The 21,488-nt window shown below is 40.2% G+C and overlaps 1 protein-coding gene across 1 annotated transcript in view; it reads left to right on the forward strand.

The window, feature by feature from the left end:
- The window catches only part of LOC117961825 (FK506-binding protein 5-like), a 21,705-nt gene extending 989 nt beyond the window's left edge, over positions 1-20,716 (forward strand). Inside the window, exons 2-28 of the mRNA XM_034900760.1 lie at positions 2,626-4,536; positions 5,788-5,910; positions 6,296-6,472; positions 6,716-6,778; positions 7,038-7,076; positions 7,957-7,989; positions 8,152-8,220; positions 9,298-9,342; positions 9,968-10,012; positions 10,130-10,183; positions 10,272-10,319; positions 11,052-11,384; positions 11,779-11,826; positions 11,918-11,953; positions 12,127-12,159; positions 12,333-12,383; positions 12,463-12,513; positions 13,373-13,414; positions 13,977-14,024; positions 14,154-14,204; positions 14,563-14,610; positions 14,768-14,890; positions 15,057-15,092; positions 15,820-15,864; positions 15,955-15,981; positions 19,456-19,500; positions 20,177-20,716. Of these exons, the coding sequence (XP_034756651.1) occupies positions 2,626-4,536; positions 5,788-5,910; positions 6,296-6,472; positions 6,716-6,778; positions 7,038-7,076; positions 7,957-7,989; positions 8,152-8,220; positions 9,298-9,342; positions 9,968-10,012; positions 10,130-10,183; positions 10,272-10,319; positions 11,052-11,384; positions 11,779-11,826; positions 11,918-11,953; positions 12,127-12,159; positions 12,333-12,383; positions 12,463-12,513; positions 13,373-13,414; positions 13,977-14,024; positions 14,154-14,204; positions 14,563-14,610; positions 14,768-14,890; positions 15,057-15,092; positions 15,820-15,864; positions 15,955-15,981; positions 19,456-19,500; positions 20,177-20,322 (3,770 nt within the window). The 3' untranslated portion in view covers positions 20,323-20,716. The remainder of the gene's footprint in view (positions 1-2,625; positions 4,537-5,787; positions 5,911-6,295; positions 6,473-6,715; positions 6,779-7,037; positions 7,077-7,956; positions 7,990-8,151; positions 8,221-9,297; positions 9,343-9,967; positions 10,013-10,129; positions 10,184-10,271; positions 10,320-11,051; positions 11,385-11,778; positions 11,827-11,917; positions 11,954-12,126; positions 12,160-12,332; positions 12,384-12,462; positions 12,514-13,372; positions 13,415-13,976; positions 14,025-14,153; positions 14,205-14,562; positions 14,611-14,767; positions 14,891-15,056; positions 15,093-15,819; positions 15,865-15,954; positions 15,982-19,455; positions 19,501-20,176) is intronic.
- The last annotated feature ends 772 nt before the right edge of the window (positions 20,717-21,488 follow it).

Here is a 21,488-nt window from a genome sequence, read left to right on the forward strand (position 1 = left end):
AATTGGACACTCTAATTTACCCCAAAATACATAAATATTCAAATAAACAATCAATCACTGAGTGCAATAATATTCATGCACGTGTTTTCCTGTAGTCAGGTTTTCTCCCACTATCCAAAGACAAATAAACAAATTAAATTAAATGTCAATGTATCTGTGTCTGAATAAATATGAATACAATTGTATGACATGTGGTGACTCTAAAGTAGAAGTATGGATCTGTTTAAAGCCGTGATCTGGAGGATTTTCATTTAAATAAATGGTCGTTAAGTCCATCCATCCTTCCTATCGCTGGAAGAGGAAACCCAATGCTGATTGAAATGCTGGTTAATTGCTGATGATGGAATAAGGGATTTACGGTTCACACAAAACATGGAACGGTGTTTAAGAGCAGCAGAGTCTTTGTGGTACTTTATTCTCAATAACATGTTTCATAATGTAGGAGATCTTACATTTTTGTTGAATTGTAACTACAATATTACAAGCTTGCCATTAAAACTATCCCATTTTTATCAATAAGCTCTATTGGCATGGAAGCTGTGTCATTCCCATAACTTTTCTCCACACAAATCTATCCTGTGGAATAATGAATGCATCACTAAGAGGAATAAGTCACTGTATTTGCACAAATGGACCGATAGAGGTATTATCTTCGTAAAGGATCTTTTTGATTTTAACAGCCAATTATTAAACTATGAATCCTTTCTCAGAGAGAAGGCATTCCCGCTAACGTTCCAAAAATATAACTCAGTCTTCACATCTATCCCTAATGGCATTTTAGAATTAATGAAAAGTTATAAAAAAACAAAATGAAGTTCCTAATTTTAATTTTACTCTTTATATATTAACGGTATGGATGTTATGAGCAGGAGTTGTACTTATAAGCACATCAGAAAATGCTTTCTAAATTTAAAGAAAATAACACCTCGTTAACTATTTCTGGAATTATCATTTTAATGATATTAACTGTTTAGGGCTGCTTCCTTTTAGATATTGTATCTCGAACAAAGGAAGGTAAATACATTTGAAAATATTACATAAAACAAACCCTACAAACTTATTTAACCTCGAAATTCATGCCAGTCGACAATTATTGCTGTTTTTTTTAAGAACGAGCAAAAATCGTTTACTCATCTCTTTTATGGTTGTTCATTTTGTATTATTTCAGTATATATTATATTTACATTCTGGAAATTTTGTTTTTTGAATTTGATGGTTTCTAATACAACACATAGAATCACACATGAAGGGAAACATATAACATATTTTGAATGTAAAGATAGAAACATATGTAATATTGGTAATCTTTTTTTACATTTTATTAGTGAAGTTTCCTGTTCATAAATCAAAGTTTTCCAATTCAAGACCTTGCTTTAAATTATTCCAAATTTAATTTGACATATTTTGAGTCTCTTAAATTAATAACTAACAAAAAAGCTATAACTATTTCTGAAATATACTCCAATCTATTTAATTAAGAACATTTGTTGCCACAATATATACGTGGTTTGCAAATCTGTCACAATTTTATTTCCTTTATATTTACATGATATAAAATGGAAAAACGTACTTTTCTAGCTATAAAAATGTCCAAATCATCCACATTACATGATATTTCAATAACCACTTCATACACACTTTACGATGACGGCAATTAGATGTTAACAGACATTAACAAAGATGTATAGCCCTGCAACAATCTATCTAAAATAACCTTTTGGAAGTACCATTCATTCATATAGTAAAATATTAAAGCTGTGGGAGGTTTATAAGGCTTAAACTGTGTGTTTCAATCTTCTCTCCATGCCGTTTCATTTGTCCCGTCCAGGAGGGACAGATGAAACATTATACACGTCCCACTTTTGTTGTAATAACTCCTGAACGGTTTTGTTCACAGCTGAAAATGCAACTGTATTTGACAGATGACACGTTGGTGAAAAAATATTAGATTTCAGTGCGATATGGCCGCTTTGTAAATTACGTTTAATTAAAAAGAGTTTCAACTGTTCCGGCTCTCGCCTACATGTTGAGTGTGTATCGCGCAGATGGTCATGCTCCAGCATACTCCCAATGCTAGAGAATTATAGGTTCTTGGCTCATAAATGTCCTTATTTTCTGTTGGTCTGGGGAACGATGAGGAAATAGCACAGTTCAGCTTGCACACACTTTAGTTCAAACAGACAACTTTGCTGGAGAAAAAGTAATGTGTGTGAGGTGAAGGTGGTGTATGTGCATGCTTTTTATGTTTGTGTGTGTGAAGTAAAAGTGGAGTATGTGCATGCATTGTTGATGTATGGCCTATGGCCCCTCTTAGCCTATGCTGTACAATACACTTTTGGTTCGGAGTTATTCCACAACATATTTATTAGTTCAGTAATTATAAATGCATTGCTTACAACACTATACATATTGATGTGTAACATCAAAAGGTTCTCATCCATGTCCCCTTCCTTCAGGGTACTTTGTAGTACAGGGGACAGCTGTGAGAGTAAAATTGAAGTATCTCTCAGGGTTGCATCAACCCCAAGAAAGTGTGCAACAGTTGTATTGATTTGTGTGATGTTTATGTTGTATAAGAACATTATTACACTGATAATTAGAATAACATTAACGTTTTTCATACAGTTGTAGGGATGCAAGCAAAGGCAATACCACCCGTGATTGAAGTTGTGGAGGAAGAAGAAGAGGAGGTGGGAGAAGAAGAGGGAGATGAAGTGGAGGCTGATGGCAAGGAAGAGGAGGATGAAGAACTAGAGGAGGAAGAGGAGGAAGAGTATGAAGAAGAGTATGAAGAGGATTATGAAGAGGAGTACAATGAGGCATATGAAAAATATTATGAGGAGGAGGAAGCTGAAGGAGAGGAGGTGGAAGAGGAGGAAGAAGAAGAAGAATGGGATGAGGAAGCAGAAGCTGTGGATGAAGAGGAGGAGGAAGAAGCTGTGGATGACGAGGAAGAGGAAGAAGAGGAGGAGGGGGCAGAAGCTGTGGATGGGGAGGAAGAGGAAGAAGAGGAAGAAGAGGAGGAGGGGGCAGAAGCTGTGGATGAGGAGGAAGAGGAAGAAGAGGAGGAGACAGAAATTGTGGCAGTGGAGGAGGAAGAGGAGTGGGAAGAGGAAGGAGGGCAAAGAGAGGAAGAGCAGGAGCGAGAGGGACTTGAAGCAGCTGATGATGAAGAGGAGGATGAGGAGGTGAAGGTATCTGCAGAGATGGCGAGGGAGGAGGATGAAGACGAAGAAGAGGAGAAGGAACCTGAAGCAGCTGCAGCTGAGACTGATGAAGATGAGGAAGAAGAAGTGAAAGAGGAAGCAGCAGAAGAAGACAAAGAGGATGAGGAGCAGGAAGACGGGAAGGCATATGCTGCTGATGAAGAAGAGTCTGAGCCTGCAGCTGCTGATACCGATGAGGATGATGATGATGATTATGATGATGATGATGATGATGACGACGAGAAGGCAGATGCTGCTGATGAAGATGATGCAGAAGAGTCTGATGCAGAGGATGAAGATGAAGTTTCTCCCGAACCTATCTCCACATCTGAGGATCAAGAGGCGGCGGTGTCTCCTGACTCCGACGCACCTGTTGACGTCGTAGACAGTGACGATGAAGATGACGAAGATGACGAAGACGACGAAGTCACCGACTCCTCAGACGTCAGTGAATCTGCACTCCTTTCCAGCGAGGAGGAGGAGAAAGAGAAGGACGATGAGGACGATGAAGATGACGAAGATGACAGATTAGCGGAGGGCGTGGAGACATCCGACAGCGACCTAGAGCTTGATCTTCCTCTTCCTGCTGCCAGTGAGGACGATGAAGAGGAGGAAGATCACAAACTTGCCAAGGAGGAAGACATTTCTGCTTTACCTTTTGCCGATGATGATGATGATGATGATGATGATGATGATGATGATGAACACCTGGACAAAAGCGTCAAAGTTGCCAAAGAGACAGATGAGGATGATGAGGATGAGGATGATGGTCTGGACCAATCAGACGAGGACATCTCCGTCGCCTCCTCTGAACACTTTGCAGATGATGAAGACGATGAGGAAGACAGGTACCTGAAAGACGAAGACCTCAAACTCGATAAAGTAGACCTGGACGATGAAGATGAAGATGATGACAAACCCGATGATGTCACTGAAGAAGACATCCACGACGACGACGCTAAAGCGGAAGAGGAGGAAGATGTCGGCGCGTCTTCCTTTGAGAGTACAGACAGCGGAGTCTTAGGCGATGAAGATGACGACGACACTGCTCTTGAGACTGATGAAGAGACGGACTTCAGCAGTGACATCACCTATGACTCAACCGACGATGACGAAGATGAAGATGGAGTTATTGACACCAGCTCGTTGGAGTTCACCTTCGATCAGGAAGAAGAAAAAGAAACACTGTTTGACCCAGTACAAGATGATGATGATGATGAAGATGAAGTCACACCAGAGTCCTTAGCTGGTGAGGATGAAGAAGACAATAATGACGAAGATGACGATAAAGAAGATGATGAAGATGATGTTGACGACGTCTTGCAAGCAGGTACAGTCAACCATTATCAATACCTTTCATTTTGTCTTTTATTACGGGACTCCCCAGCCAGAGAAAAATGCTCGCTTCTGATTGGTCCGGCAGCAGGTGGACATTTAAATTAACTTTATGGACAACAAAGAAAGATAACGTCAAGTCCGTTCAGTTTAATAAAACCCATGGTTATGGATATGATAAAAATGGCAGACATAGCCAAAAAGCTATTTTTCATTTGCAGTCCTCTGGCCTGGATGTTAAAATGCTTTTTTAAAGATAATGTCTAATTATACTTCTATTCATAATATATCAAAGCAAAAAAAGAATAAAAGTAGAAAAGTAGATGGGGATGATTGTTTACTATTTTGTACATATTTATTGTGTTTTAATTTGATAAGATATGTCTTTTTATTCTATTTTATGATGCCTTTTTACATCTGGACAAGGACAACGGATGAAAATACATCAGCAATAATATTATAAAGCAAGTAATCGTAACTCAAAATAACTATTTCTTCAGGATAAATCTGAATTATAAAGAAAGACATTTTCTTGCTGTGGTGCATTTAAATCTTCTGATTTATTTTTCTAAGTTCTCTAACGTTCATACAGTCTCCCAAACGTTTCCCAGTAGACCTCAAGTCATGGAAAAGTCGTTTTTGTACACAGACTGCGCAATTATACTACACTGTGCCATTATAGTACACTGTGTCATTATACTACATTGTGTAAATATACTACACTGTGTAAATATACTACACTGTGCCATTATAGTACACTGTGTAATTATACTACATTGTGTCATTATACTGCACTGTGTAAATATACTACACTGTGCCATTATCGTACACTGTCATTACTACACTGTGTCAATATATTACATTGTGTAAATATACTACACTGTGTAAATATACTACACTGTGCCATTATAGTACACTGTGTAATTATACTACACTGTGTAATTATACTACATTGTGTCATTATACTGCACTGTGTAAATATACTACACTGTGTAAATATACTACACTGTGTCATTATACTACACTGTGTCATTACTACACTGTGTAAATATACTACACTGTGTCATTATACTACACTGTGTCATTATACTACACTGTGTCATTATACTACACTGTGTCATTATACTACACTGTGTCATTATACTACACTGTGTCATTATACTACACTGTGTCATTATACTACACTGTGTCATTATACTACACTGTGTCATTATACTACACTGTGTCATTATACTACACTGTGTGTTTGTAGCTGCAGCAGCGCTCACTGTCCAGGAGGAGGCGGTGAAGACGGAGACCGACGAGAACGAGGACATCAAACACGCTGCTGATGAAGACAAGACTGAAGAGGATGAAGCAGAAACAATCAGTGGGTGTCCCACATCCATTACACACACACACACACACACACACACACACACACACACACTATATCCTGCTGTGTTTTACACACCGTTCAACATCACAAGCTTATCAGAACTCAATTGTCACGTTTCACTTTTTTGAAAACTTCAGGTCTATACTTTATCAATCCTGCAAGGGGAAATTACATGTTTTCACTTGTTATTACACACACAAGCACTAAATGGAGAGATGTGGGGAGGGGGGGGCTGCCCATGAAAAGGCGCTTGAAGCAGTTGGGGGTTCGGTGCCTTGCTTAAGAGCACCATGGCAGTGCCCAGACGGTGGACTGGTAGCGGGAGAGTGTAAATCAGTCACATCTTAAACCTAACTGGATCTACTTTCCCACCCAGTCACCAGTCAGCCTGCTGCTCTCGAAGGGGAAGAGGAGGATGAGGGGGAAGATGAAGAGCCGACAGCTGAACTGAAGAAAACTGTAGACGAGGTTGAAGATAAAGAGGAGGAGGACGATGAAGACGACAAGGAGGCGAAGGCGACGGTGGATGTAGCACCACAGACTGAACCCACAGGTCAGAGAGCCGAGAGGGGTTTGAGCTGTTGCACATTTTGTAGTCCCATCTTGTATATAGTCAAATATTTGTTCTTGTATTTTGGTCCTATTATTAGTTAATGTATGTTGTATCCTAGTATTTCATTTATGTTCTGTGCTACTGATTTTGCTGTTGTAACACCATCTATCCATCCATCCATCCATCCATCTATCTAACTGCGAGGTTCCTCTGTAACTTGACATGTGTGCTTTGTGGTTTCAGTGTGTCCCTGCATGCACTCTGCAAAGACCACGGAGTCCGCCACCGAGACCGCTAAGAAAAAAGGTCGGAGATACTCTTCCATGTTCATTTATCGTCTTCACAAAGACAACTTGCATTTAGTTTCAAGGAAGTAAAGAAACTTTACACTCAAATGCTTTTTTGTTTGCGTTCTTGCACAAAAATATGGTTTCCTGTCTGGAAGTAATGTCAGAATATTTACTAGCTTTGCTGTGATGAATGCAGATTCTTATGTTACTGCAGCCGTAGTAGAACACTTCTGTTCATCTTCCACGTGATCACTATCTCATGTTTGTGTCTTCAGATGCTCCGAGAAGAGTTTCAGCTTTGAGAAGGAAAAAAGGTACGGATAACATTCAAAGTTTTGACTAAAGAGAATCCCGTTAACCCTTGTGTCGTCATCCCGCCCACCTGGATATTTTTGTTTTTCAGAGTCAAAACTTAAAATGAAAAACCTTTTATCAAGGTCCTGGTTGTCTTTTTCGACCCTTTTGTTGCTTACCCCAATGATTTTTCACGTTTAACGTTTTTCGACTTTTTCTGAGCCTTTTTCAAGTTTTCGTGGGTTCTTCCCCACATTTTTGAAGCTTTTTTTTAACATTTGTCACTTTTACTTTTTTCAACATATTTTCTATTTGACATTTGTTCACACTTTTATTGACGTTTGTCTCTTTTTACACTATTTGTAAAGTTCTTATACCAATTGTACTACAAAATTTACAAAAAGATTCAATGAAAGTAGTGAACTGATCATTAATTCAACGTGTGAGGAACGTTGTTGTTTTTTTTTATGGACGTTACTTTTTTGGACAATTTGTTTGAAAGAAACCCACATTTCTTATGTAGAAACTTTTGGAAAGGGGTCAAATTAGACCTGAAGACAACCGAAAGGATAAAGCCACGACACAAACCTCAGTTCTCATCTCTTAACGTAGATACCTATAAAACTATTGCATAGGTATGATAACAAAGCTGATGTTCAGTGTTATTCTATAATCTAAAACTGAACATTGGGTGACAAAGCAGGTTGGAGGCCTGCTACATCAGAGGCAGAAGTCATCGAACACAGGGATGCATCCCCCCCCCCTCAAAATCACCTTAACTGACTCTAACATGAAGCTAGTGATAACTCTAACGGTGCAATGTGAAGCATAGGCAAGTTTGCATTTGTATTGTTTGTAATTTTAATAATTGTTTGTGTTGTTGTTGTTTTTATTTTGAAGGTGAAAAGACTGATGATAAGCTAACAAAGAAAGGTAAAACTGAACACTGAAACATGTCATCTTTATACCTGGTTTGTCTTGGAATAAGTGTAAAATGTCCTATAATATCTGTTTTAACAGTCCTCATTGTGATGAAGTGGAGTAAAGTGTGTGTGTGTGTGTGTGTGTGTGTGTGTGTGTGTGTGTTGCATCCAGGTCTGCCCAGGATGGTAAAACTGGAGCCACAAATCAGTCGGATCAGGAAACTTCCTCCTCCTTTCAGAGGTACTCGCACTTACTACAGGCATGAGCCAAGCGTTAGTCAATGCAGGATTTGGAAGTTATATATCACACACACACACACACACACACACACACTCACACACACACACTCACCCACCAATCCAAGCCAGTCTCACATCATGGCGGCCCTTTTAAAGATATATCCCTCCTATCTGATCCCTGCTACACGGATGCTGCTTTAAGGCTTATTCACGGTTGCCACGGCCGACCTGGCAATGTGACGTCAAAATGACAGATCTTGCTGGCGGGCCATGATTTTACACACCGCTCTATTTATTTCAGCCGTGTGTGACAAAGTGGAAACAGGAAGCATGGACGAGTTTAAGGTCAAGTTTTCCGAGCAAACGTGCCAGTCTGCAACTCTAAGTCTCTGGTGTAAACTCAGTGGGTTAGGATGAGTTCTTTAATGGTGAATGAACGGCTCGATCCGACCAAGTAGGTCATCCAATCGTTGTGCAGGCATGCTGAAGTATTCTAAAACGCTCATCTTCATCTATTATCCTCTTTTGTTTCACGAGGATATTGAACCCACCATATTTACGTCTGCCGTCATACAAAGGACAAACAGTCCATCTTCTTTTCCTTTGTTTCATTGCTAGCAGGCTCAAAAGCAGCTGGTCTTCCCCTCAGCCAATGAATCTAATATACATCTTAGCCACAGTTGACAGATGTAAACGGTTTACGGCTTAACGTGTCATATACCCGATGAGAGTCGGGTCAGACCGGCTCTGGTCCGGGCAGATGTGAGTTGGCCATGCTCAGAACTGTCATACTGAAATTTGTGAAATCCATAAAAATAATAAACTTCTCATTACAAACAACAGAAGATGGAAATTATTTCAAAAATGTTTTAGCCATCTACCCGAGGGGCATTTCACAAACGTGTTGACGTGTTCGTTTAAGCTTAAACTGACGCAAACGTGCAAAGAAAGCTACAATAACATCACAGGAATAAATGCAACGTAACCTTTCCAATGACACCTTTTCACAATTTATGTCAAGGTGTTGTCATTATTTAAATTAATGAGATGTCTCTTTTTTAAATTACAATAAAAAAAGCAAGGAGAGTGGAAAAGAAGACTCCCACCAAGGCTCCCAAAAAAGGTAAGCACTATGAGACACCTGCACACTCATCCTGGGATGAGAGTCATCAAAAGGTATTGTACTGTGGGTCTTAAACTATTCATCTGGGAAGACATTCTGTTGTCAAGACAGATTTTATGTATGAAGCCCAAAATCAGTTCCAACTGAGAAGGGTCTGGTGTCAACCAGGCTACCGTATCCCAAACCTCAAGGTGCTTTATGATCTGTACAGTCCTCAGAGCCTCGATGCAGATAAACAGTGTGTACAGAATAGATGCATATAGTAACATTACAGTATAGACAATCAGGATGACAAAATGTTTTGTCTCCACAATGGAGACACACACACAAACACACACACACGAGAAGGAAACGAACACAAGGGAGAGAGGCTGAACATCAGAGGCAGCCGGAGAGAGAGAGAGAGAGAGAGAGAGAGAGAGAAAATCTATTGTTTTTATTGTCATTGCATGCTCACATAAAGTGCAATTTCCCATCTCCCATGAATGAACACTGCTCCCATTCAAAACACAAGTAAAAAGGATAACTATGAGAAGAGAGACTGCTGTAAAAAAAAGCGGATAAACAGTATATTCATTTTATGAATATTATATTTTTATTTGTTCTTCATAACCTTTTTTGACAGAGACCAAGACGAAAAAGGAAGAAGTCTCAGAATCTGGAGAAGAAGGTATACCAACTATTATTTTTATGGTGTATTTAAAGTGCCTATTCAAAAGTAAATATATACAGTATAATTAGTAGAATGACTTTCATGCAGTAATCTGGAGGCACTCGTGTGTTTCAGTGGGTCCTTGCAGACCTGCACCGGTCTACTGCCCGTCCCCGCCTGGCTGGTACGGTACGTAACAGTTACACACGGGACATAAACATCAGTTTCATAACTCTGGGAGATGACAACCTGCTTTAAAAATGTATTTTGCTTCCAGTTCATCACGTCGTCACGGATAACCCGTACCCTCCTCCGACCGCGTCAGGTATTTCACACTGTTGTCCTGTCAACTCAGTGATGTAATACCAGTAAAAGGATAAAGATGAAAGGAAGATCATGGCCCCTTAAAATCGGTGGCAGTTCTGGTATTTTTAGCGCTATATCTGCTGTTAAACATCGATTCACGAGATCTTATCACGGTTTACATGCATTTCTTTTAATGTTATCATTTCTATGTTGATTAAAACAGCAATTATAGGGATAAAAATTAAGGGGCTGTGTTCTTCCTTCCATCTATATCCAACTGTAAGGGGTTAACATGACTGTGTCTCTGATGGACCCCCACGTTGAAATACTAGTTTTGAAAGTTTTTTAAACATGTCTAAATATATACTTTAATATCAATCCAGCATATTAACAATTAATTGCCCTGCAGTATTTGAAAAAAAAATTAAGTATATGTTGAAGATAAGCTTGCTATAGGTAATGCAACAGTTTAGCTTAAGTATTTACTGTGCCTTCCACATGCATGTTTAAAAACATGGATGCATAAATTATATATTAATATTCATTTGTTTTCGTCCAGCTGGCCCAGTTTAACATGCAGCTACATTTTGTACAGTATATATATAGTTGGGGCCCTATTCTGTGTTTCTTTCAGCTAAGGGACCATAGTCTATAAAACAATGAAGACCCTTGAAGTCTGGACAACTAGGATTTGTCCATATTCTCAGCCTCTTCTTCTGAAATATAAAAACACATATTTATTATATTCCAGCTCCGTCTGCTCCTGTTCTGACCGCCCACCCCGTCACCACCGGAGCTCCACCGCCTCTTTATCAGCAGCAGCAGCCACCGCAGCCGATGCACCCGTTCTACGCACAGTACCACCCATACCACTCGTATCCATCATATCCACCAATGCAGCCAGTGATGCAGCCTCCACCGGACCCAGTCCAGCCAGCTGACAGAGTCCAGCCTGCTGGACCAGTTGATCCAGTCCAGCCAGTTGAACCAGTCCAGCCAGAAGCCACAGAACCAGAGGCTCCGGTTCAGCCTGAGATCCAGATTCCAGCTGCTGAAGCTCAGCTGGCTGTAGCTCCAGTCCGGGGTGAGAAGAGATGATTTAATCACATCTGGTTATTCTTAAACCGTATGTGCAGATTAAAACCATATAGTCAATGAGGCACAACTATTATCTCATAATCAGTCTTGTAGTTAGAAATCTGTAACATTGTCTGTCACTCAAAGGAAAATAAATCCTTACCTACCTATGATTTTGTACTTGGAACATACATTTATTTAAGAAACCTCTATTGTAAGATGCAAACGTTTGTCATATTTGACCAGGTAAATCTGTTTTCTGTGCACAGCTCTGCAAACTTAGCTTGTTTTACCGCTGCAGACAGTAGCGTACTTCCTTAATACCAAAACCAAGGTCAAATATTGGTGTTCCCATCAGCCACAAAATCATAGTTGCCCTTTAAACTCTGTTTCTCTTTAAGAACCCGAGACTGTTGAGGAAGAAGTGTTGTCTGCCTCCACCGTGAAAGGTACACACCCTTCCAGTTGCAGTTAAAAATCACACACTTGATTACTTCTTTTAATTAATGCTGTCAATAATAAATATGTGCTACTTTCTAGCTGCAAAGAAGAAAAGCAAGGCTGCCAAGGAAAAAGGTACCGCATTAAAAGAGACATTAAAAAAAAAAAAGATTTAATTTGTCTGTACACTGGAGGATTCCCTGTAAATAAATACAGCTGCGACATTTAACATGATGTACACATAGACTGCAAGGATGCATTCATTATGGAAAATTAACTCAACCATTTCCCTCCAATTATCCCCTCAGAGCCGGCAGCAGCCAGAGACAAAACAAAGAAAGGTAATTTATGTTTACAGCGAAGTCGTTTGCTTTTCAATGGCGTGCACTTAAGTGTTTTTACAAATGACACAGACAGCAATTTGAGCCGTACTTTGCTGTAAATATACAGACAGACATTACACACTTCAAAAAGATATGAATAACATAATTCAACCCTAATCATCCAAATCTAGATGCTGCCGCTGCTTTGAAAGAGAAAACCAAAGCTGGCGTTGCAAAGAAAGGTGAATAAACTCCACAACCATCTGTGGATATCATTTTAATTTAACATACAGTGCACTTATTACTTTGCTTTTGTTCCAGAGCCCACAGTGAGAAAAGAGAAAACCAAAAGTCCCGCAGTGGCTAAGAAAGGTAAAGGAGCATTTGGTAGAATGGAGCACAACAGTCCCAACAAGTAAAAATACAGTATAATTTCTCCATTAACAATTGGGGTATAAGCCATAACATGGTTACTGCTGATGGTAGCACACAAAACAAGACTGTCATAATTTTTAAATCACTTATTTAAGCCGGAGACACTTGTTTATGGGGCTCTCTGGTCGATCTGGCAGACGTTGTTGCCTGTTGCGCAATTCATATAACCACCAAGTCAGCTCGCGTTCTCCTAGGTTTAAAGGGGTGTACACCCCTTCATCTACCCCTGGGTCAAAATGAGTACTGGGACAGCCCTTACTCTAACGTGAACGTGCAAAACCTAGGGGAAAGGTTATGGGGTAAGATAGAGAAATGAGATTCAGCCTCCCAACCGCTACATCACTACGTGATTGTTCAAGCTCAGTAGATGCCAAAAGTTCATGGGGCACCAACCTGGTTTGGAGATGATCTTTTATTTGCGATGTCTTAGAAAAGCACTTCCATTACCCACAATCCTGAACAATCCTACAAGGATGCCTCCGATTGGTGGAACTCATGCTGTTGAGGTGTCACGATTTTCATGCACGACTCACGATCTGTTCCCACGCTTCTGCCATCAGCCTCCACCAGGAAGCTAACGTTAGTTTAGCTAACAGCTAACAGCTAACTCGACTAACCACTAGCAGACAGCTTGATTCAGTCTAAAATAACGTTAATAACGTTCCTCTCGGAGGAGGGGCGGGACTTGAGCTCTAAATACAGTTTCTACTTTACATACAGTAAATCATGTGAAACCGGCTGTAATGTGTTCCTTTATATTTTATATCTTTGAGCCATTTGCATTTGATTTTAACAGAGCCGGCTGTTAAAGAGAAAACCAAACCGGCTGCTAAGAAAGGTGAGTAGAATATAAAGACAATTGCAAAATTGTGGAATAAGACATAGGTCTACATTGTTTTTAGTGGTGGTAGAGATGCAGGGGATATGCCCCCAATATTTTGAGGGATCAGGATCCCACCCAGATCAGGATTACTGGTTGATTATGGTCCCGTACTGGCGTTGTTTGTGTTGAATACGATACTGTTACTTTTCCCGGTTTTAATATTTTTTAATTGTTTTTAACTGCTCTTCAATGTTCTGCAAATAAATCTGCCATGCCTTTCCTAGTAGAGGTAGATTTGTCCCCCTCAACAAAATTTGAAAGACAACCCCGCCCCCCCCAAATGAAAGTATGCCAAACAAGAATTGTGTTTTGTTAAAAAGTCTCCAGTAGAGTTAAACTTTGGGGCGTCTGGCTTAAACAAGATCTCATTCTCTAACAGATTTGTTGTTGAGATGTACCTAACTCCTAAAAACAAAAAAAAACAAGAAAAAAAACTTATAATAAAAACAAAAAAACGAATAAAACCGCCGTTATTATTCGAGAAGACTGAAAAGGGATCACCATTTGGTTTTAACAGAGCCAGCTGTGAAAGAGAAAAGCAAACCTGCAGCAGCTGCTAAGAGAGGTAAAAGGTTTTTATTTAGTTCACAGGTTGATATCCGAACTGGAATAATCACGTAGTGGATCGGCTAAAACTTTACCAAGAAAACAAATGATCCAGGCCACTGATCACGACTCTCCCTCTTTATGTTAGAGCCGGCAGCTGCAGCACGACAGAACAGGAAACCAGCCTCCGACAAGACAGGTACACACAGTGTCACACACACACACACACACACACACACACACACACTGTGTTCCAAACAGTCAGACACGCAGTGTAACGCAATCAGACACACACAATCCGACACACAGTGTGTCACAAACAGTCAGACACACACGGTGTGACACGCACAGTCAGACACACACAGTCAGACACACACAGTCAGACACTGAGTGTAACGCAATCAGACACACACAATCAGACACTCAGTGTGTCACAAACAGTAAGACAATTACAGTGTGTCTGAAACAGTAAGACACACACAAACAGACACACAGTGAGACCCACACATTGTGTCTGAAACAGTGTGACACACACTAATTGAGTTTCCTCCTCTCAGAAGTGTCACCCGTCAGGAGCAAAGCCAAGGCTTCTACAGCCAAGAAAGGTAAAACTCTTTAACACATAATGTTTTTTACTTTTATGATAACTGATCATCCAATTTAGTACATTTTCCCATCTGCGTTGTCTTTTCTGCTCATGCAGATTCACAACCAGTGCTGGGTTCAAGTGATGTAAATTTAAATCAAATTGATTTTCAACAGATTCGGATCCAGAACCACGTCCACAGCCGGTCCGACTGAGAACGAGACTAGAAGCTGGGGAGAGGGACAATGTGACCTCTCAGGCCAGGGGGGAGAAACCGGCCAGGACATCCTCTCAACCAGGTAACCATGGTTACTTTCTCTAACGTGAGCTAGGGCGACACACACACATTATTAGTCTCTGTGGTAGGCCTCTATTTGAAACAAGAAAGTACTATTAGTACTATCGTTTCTGGAAGAATGTTTGCTGAAACCTGCAGTTTTTCATTTTATTCTTTTTTATTTTCAGCCAAAACACGATTAAAATCAGTGGCCGACAAGAAAAGTAAGTGTACATTTTAACATGTGTGTGTGTGTGTGTGTACGCTTTCACTTGTTGGTTAACGCCTGGATTAAATCTGTTGCACTTGCATCTGTTGCACTTCTTTTTTTTACAAAACCATAAACAATTTTAGTTTGAGCCTCTTTTTGTTACTTTGTTTTTTGAATAAGAATAATAAATTGAATAAGACGCTCCAAAATTAATGAAAGTAGAGGTTTGTACTTGTCAAAGAGCGTTGTGTGGAATAGATCATGTTTTTTGGGGGAATTAAAAAGAACATTGATATGGGAACACATGAGGTTAAAATCTTTCTTTTTTCTTAAGATGCTATAAAATTAAACATCCAAATTCAACAAAAAACAGTGAACTGATAAGTTATGCAACTTGTGAGGAAAGTCATATGCAACCATCCACGTTATCTTTTACAATTTGGTTGAAGGAAATCCAAATTTCTGATTTAGAAACTTTTTGAAAATGGGTCAAATGTGAGCCCGAGGACAACGGGAGGGTTACAACTCTCCGGACATCTCAGATTAAAACTACTTCTTGCAAACATAGCTGCAGATCATGGGATTGCATTTGCCTCTTGCATGTATGATAACGTTCCAGTCAGTATGTCAAGCTGCATTACACTGAAGAGAATATTATGGCCAGCATATTGAATGTACAACACATTTACGGAGCGTTATTTGGCAGGATGTAATAAGGCTCTTTCCTCTCCTTTTCGCAGGCAAAGATGAGAAGGCTGAAACTAAATCCGTCAAAGAGGCTCAAGGTATGGCTTCTCCAGTAGGAAGGGGGTCTCGTGTGTGACGAGGAAGTCTGACATTTATATTCTCTCCTTTTTCTTCCCCTCACATTTTAGATAAAGAGAAACAACCAACACAATCTAGTGAGTATGGAAGCCATACATATCCAGTCACCATGACACGATTAACAACTATTAACACTTGTTTGAACTCAAACGTGGATGGTGTTATTTATCCAGAACTTACTTAGGATGGCACAACAAATGTGGTTGAAAAAAAAAAAATTGTGTCCAATCAGGCAAATACAGAGACTTGGTGCACAGTCCTGAGAGCACCAGGTCCCCCCCCCCCCCCAATTCTCTTTTCCTGCACTACCTATACTTTATATTCTTATATTTTGTGTCGACACTGTAAAGGGGTCGCTTCACTCTCGTTGCACAGGTACTGCACTTGTGTATAATGACAATGAAGGCTTTCTACTTTATAAGTTCTTACTTGGCCAAAAGACATGAAAACTACTAATACTACTACTACTAATCCACACGCTGGTTCCCGACCAATCGTTGCTTCCCGTCTTTTACGACCTGCTTGATGTCATCAGGGAGAAGATTGTAAACAAACTATGGCATCCAAAACAGTGTAATGTGTTTGGAAAAGCCTAAATAAAGAAACCCAGTGGACGTTGGTGTGCCGCAGAGCGGGCCTCAGTGTACTAATGCCAATGATAACGGGGCACGTTGTCCCGCATTAACAAGTGCAACGGCACTAATAAAACAGTTTGAGAGAAGTAAACAGGCACTGTTTGTACACAACGTGCACTGTGAAGGCTCAGAAAACAACAGGCTTGAACCCAGAAGCATGACTACATGGGCTCTTGCTGATTTTAATGCACGGAGCTCGGTGTAACCGTGCTCTTCTGAAGTCGCTTTGGGTCATCCGGTGGATTTCAGCAGACCAGGGCTGCTCCGAGCTCTGTGCTCTGGCACCGCGGCAAACACTGTTCATATAAACACTGCACACACAATGAGGACACAGCTGGATTAAAATCTGCAATGTTTCCCTTTAAAAAGGTTGCATGGCATGAAAATGTCACTTTGAGGTTTTTAAACATTAATATGAGTTCCCCCAGTCTGCCTATGCCCCCCCCCCAGTGGCTAGAATTGGTGAAAGGTGTAAACCGAGCCCTGGGTATCCTGCTCTGACTTTGAGAAAATGAAACCTCAGATGGGCCAATCTGGCATCTTGCTCCTTATGAGGTCATAAGGGGCAAGTTTACCTCCCCTTTCTCTGCTTTTCCCACACAGAGAAGTTGGCCACTAAGGTCTATATGAAAGCATCTAAAGAGCACCATGTCATGGGACCTTTAAGTCATGTCACAGCATAACCACAACCCTGGGAGGAATTGATACCATCGTTGTTCCTAGGGCCTCCAGAGTTGTGGCAGCCAGTTCATATGAAACCTCAGAGCTAAAGATGTAAGAGTGGGCCTACCTGTCGTCCTTGGCTCGGCGTTGCTTTGCTCCGTCAGCCGACCAGTTCTTTCTTTGTAGTCCGGTGCTGGTTAGTCGGTGCCCCCTTGACAGTTCATTTGTAGACATTTTAAGATGCGGACACAACATTACCCCATTTGATGGGAGAAAAGGAAAAACTTTGTCACGGCATTCAGAAAAAAACACGTCTCCTCCCAAGCTCCGACTCTTAGGCAGGTTCCCTAAGCTCCTGCAGCACTGTAACGCAGGTGAGCCACGCCCAACCACTGGAAACGACAGCCCAAAAACAAGGGTCAAAACCAGGCATACTTGTCTGAAAAGGGGTCAGGCCGGGTGAACAAAATGCTGGACCACTAGTGCATAAGAAAACAAGACAACCTGTCAATCTTTCCAGAGTGGAAGTGAGCCGGTGTTTATACTGCAAGGCTGATGAGGGAAATGGGAAACAGCTGAGCAAGGAAGGTCAGGTGATGGGAAAGGCAGGAGGCTGGTGATTGGCTGGCTGTATTTAGACTTAGCTTTATCAATCTCTTTGGGATGACTCCCGCAAGGAAAAGTTACCAGCATCCGACACGGCATGAGACAGAGAATTGAAGAATACAACACAAAAAAACACAAAACACAATGATAATACACAGGACAACACACAGTACATGAAGGGATTTTCCACGAGGGTATTTCAACCAGGCCACAGAAGCGATGAAGCTTCTTGGATGAACAGAGAAAGTACTTTTAGTACTTCTTATTCACCATGAGGTCTAAGATATGTTGAGTTTGTTGACAGGTTTTATACCTTATGCTTGTTGTTCTTAGAGAATGGAAAAAGATCTTCCCGTAAAGCTTAAGGTATTCAGTTAATTTTCCACCATCTCTTTACTGATTGACTCAATACGAATATGCTTTAATGACATTAGGAACATAAGGGAATAGAATTTAATGAGATGAGCTAAATGAGTCGAGATTTCGGTCTTTTGAGCCGCCTCGAGTCATCGGAAGAGATTACGGCCTTTGATGAATTTAGCAACAATAATACTTAGCTGGATTGATTAAATCCGTGAAGCAAAACCCATTAAATTGGGGTATTAGTGTTCTGTTCTTATTGAGTCATCCAGTGGAGTATCAACACTCCCCCACTGCCCCCGAGTGACTCCACATTTTCCTGATATTAACGTCTGACACTGTTACTTAGCGTGTGATCTTCTTGATTTCTTTGGTGCAAAGTTGCGTTTGTTTGTCCAATTTGCTGCGAGTTTTGGATTTGGGTTGTTTCAAAGCAAGCAGGACAAACATACATTATCTGTTAAGATGGGCATCATTTTTGGAGATGTAACAACTTTATGGACTCTGCCAACCAACAGTCAAATGCTCTGTTTTATGTGTTAAAATCCCAAATGTAACCAACCTAGTATTTAAATTTTTTGAGAGAAAATGACCAGAAAAAATTAACAGAAAAGGTCGCATACAGAGTCTTTAAAAAACTGAATTCCTATTTAAAGCATAGTTAGAGTCAAACTGAAATTGGAAATCTCAATAATCTGTGTGAGGAAATATGAATTGGTAATTATATGGCTCTTGTGAGAATGCAACATACAGCAGATAAATGTTGAGAAGACAATGATCTATCATCTGCAATTGTAGATGTCTCTCCCTTTGCACAGTCAACATTTTGCATTTGTGCTTTTTTCCCCATTTGGAGAGTGGTGCTAGTGTTATGTGAGCACTGAATCCTAATATTAGTTTCTCTTTATGCTGATTATTTCAAGGTCTGCTGAGTGCCACTGGTAAACTTAAACCTTGATTGCAACAGGGAAACATCCAAATATAGGACGCCGTCATTGCAGACAAATTACGTTTGAATGTTTGTTATTGACAATTGGTGCGATATAGGTACACAAGTCAGAACAAATATCAAGGAGATTTATGTTGATTTCTGGAAACAATTTGATTTTAATTTCAGCTTTAACAAGCGAGAAATAACATCACAAACTCTTTTGTTTTGTCTTTCCAGGCTGTTTTTCATCCTTCACCGACTTACATGCATGCCATCTTTTGTCTTCCATCCCTCTCACTGACTCACACCCACAAACCAACTGTATATAAATATGTATTTGATCCCATTTCTTGCAGAAGAGACCCAGACTGATGACAATACGACAGAAAAGAAGAAACCAGGTAAGAGTTGCTGAAATTTTAAAGTTTTTATAAAAATGTTTTCTGAATGTAAGGGAAGGGACTTTCTGATGAACGTGTCAAATAAATAGGGGGTTCCTCTTAAAAAGTCTAGAAGAAAGTTAAAACATTTTTTTTTTTACCTTTTTGCCTGCATTGGATGGCTGAAATCTTGAAAACAGACAGACGACAAGGGGGAGCACACAGGTGTTTTTTTTTTTGTCAGATCTAGAAGTTACTCGTTCTCTTTAAATGATGAGAATATGTATTTTACTTTACTTTTGTGAACCAGTAACTTCCTGAGGTTGCATGAAATTGTTACAATCTCAGCGCCAGTCTCAGCTCTCAATACTACTGTTAGTAGAGGTGGGATGTAGCTGCAGTGTGTAGTTTCTGTTGCACCCTTGAGGAATCTTAAGTAATGACAACCAGACTGCCGGCGCGTCCACATGATACAAGCCTTGTGACCGCGCACCACCCACCACCGTTCCTCTACGCAGCTGCTAGTAGCCAAGGAGTACACTGGGAATTAAAAAAACATGATGGACTCTTCAGAAATGGTCATTATCTTCACTGAAATTTCTGCGGACAAAAGTCTTCTGAACATAGCCGTAGTGAGAAATCGTATAAAAGTTATACGCTAAAGCTCTAAAGTGTCCATGTCATATTGTGTTCACAGGCCAGAGATACTTCCAGTGCATTTACATCCCTGGTAAAAATGCACAGTACCCCTTGCGACCGGCCATGTCCCCCGCCATGATGTCTCCCGCGATCAGGTCCATGTTGGAGCAGCAGCAGAGAGCAGCGAGGGCGTCGGGCCAGTAGGACAACCTGACCTCTCCCCTCTTTCTTCTGACGGCTCCACCTCCCAGTCCAGCAGGGGAGACGCTCCAGATCTGTGGGATCCTTAAATCCTGGGGAAATACCCCAGACAGACAGATAAGACTGGACACAACTATTTTGTCTTTAATTTATTCATGTATTTATTTTTCTCTCGATGTGGTCGAGCTCCTGGGGTTCCTGTCAATATTTCATACTTTTTTTTCTTTCTGCTTAGCTGATGCTTCACCAGTCGAAACCGCTACGCCTCGCTTGTGCCTTAGATTTGACCTAATGTCACCAAAATCCAAACACGCAAGCTTTTATGTGAATATTCTTATCTCAGTATGTGTAAATAATGCTTACATTTGTGATTTAGGAAATAAATGCACACACCTTTGGCATGTTGATATTGCAGTTAACTCTTGCCGTCCAGTTCAATTAAATTAAATTAAATTAACTTGATTTTGTTTACTTATACTTTAATTCACTTGTGCTGACATATCAGTTATGCACAGTGAAAAACACTTTTCTTAGTTTCAAAAGGTACTTAAGAAAATATAATACCAGTAACTAAAAACCTCATATTGGAAAAAACAAACCAAATAAGTACAAACTGGGACAGTATTTTGCATCAAATAAAGGAATATCAATCAGAATATTATTAAGAAATGAGTCAAACTAAATAGCTTTTTATTCAGTATTACTTGAGTCAAGCTGAGAGCAATAATCCACAGTTTCTTCCCTTTTATTTGCATGGGCATAGATTTGAATCATCTTTATCCTGCGTACTGTTTCGCTGCTTTGCTGCGTCTGGAACAGATCAGCGCGCTAATGTTTGAAGGGTTAAATCCCGGGAGCTCCCACGTTGGATCCAAGCAGACTCCCTGGCTCTGATCCTGAGTCTGAGTCTTTTTAGATGACCTGACATCAGGCGGGAGTTAAGAAGAAAGTGAGATCCTCTCCGCTTGTACATCCTCTGGACATGTTACAGTTTGTAGAACTGCATTTTATTGAAAGAAATTACACTTTTAGTTTAAAGAGATACTTTGACATCTTAATTGCAAGAAATGGATGTTTTTCATTCCCACACACTGGCATGCTAATAAGTCAGAAGAGTCTTGGTTATGATAATAAGGGCTTAATGTTAAAGTTATTTCTCTTTTGTGAGA

This window comes from Etheostoma cragini, chromosome 18 (genome assembly GCF_013103735.1).
Source record: "Etheostoma cragini isolate CJK2018 chromosome 18, CSU_Ecrag_1.0, whole genome shotgun sequence".
Taxonomy (NCBI): Eukaryota; Metazoa; Chordata; class Actinopteri; order Perciformes; family Percidae; genus Etheostoma; species Etheostoma cragini.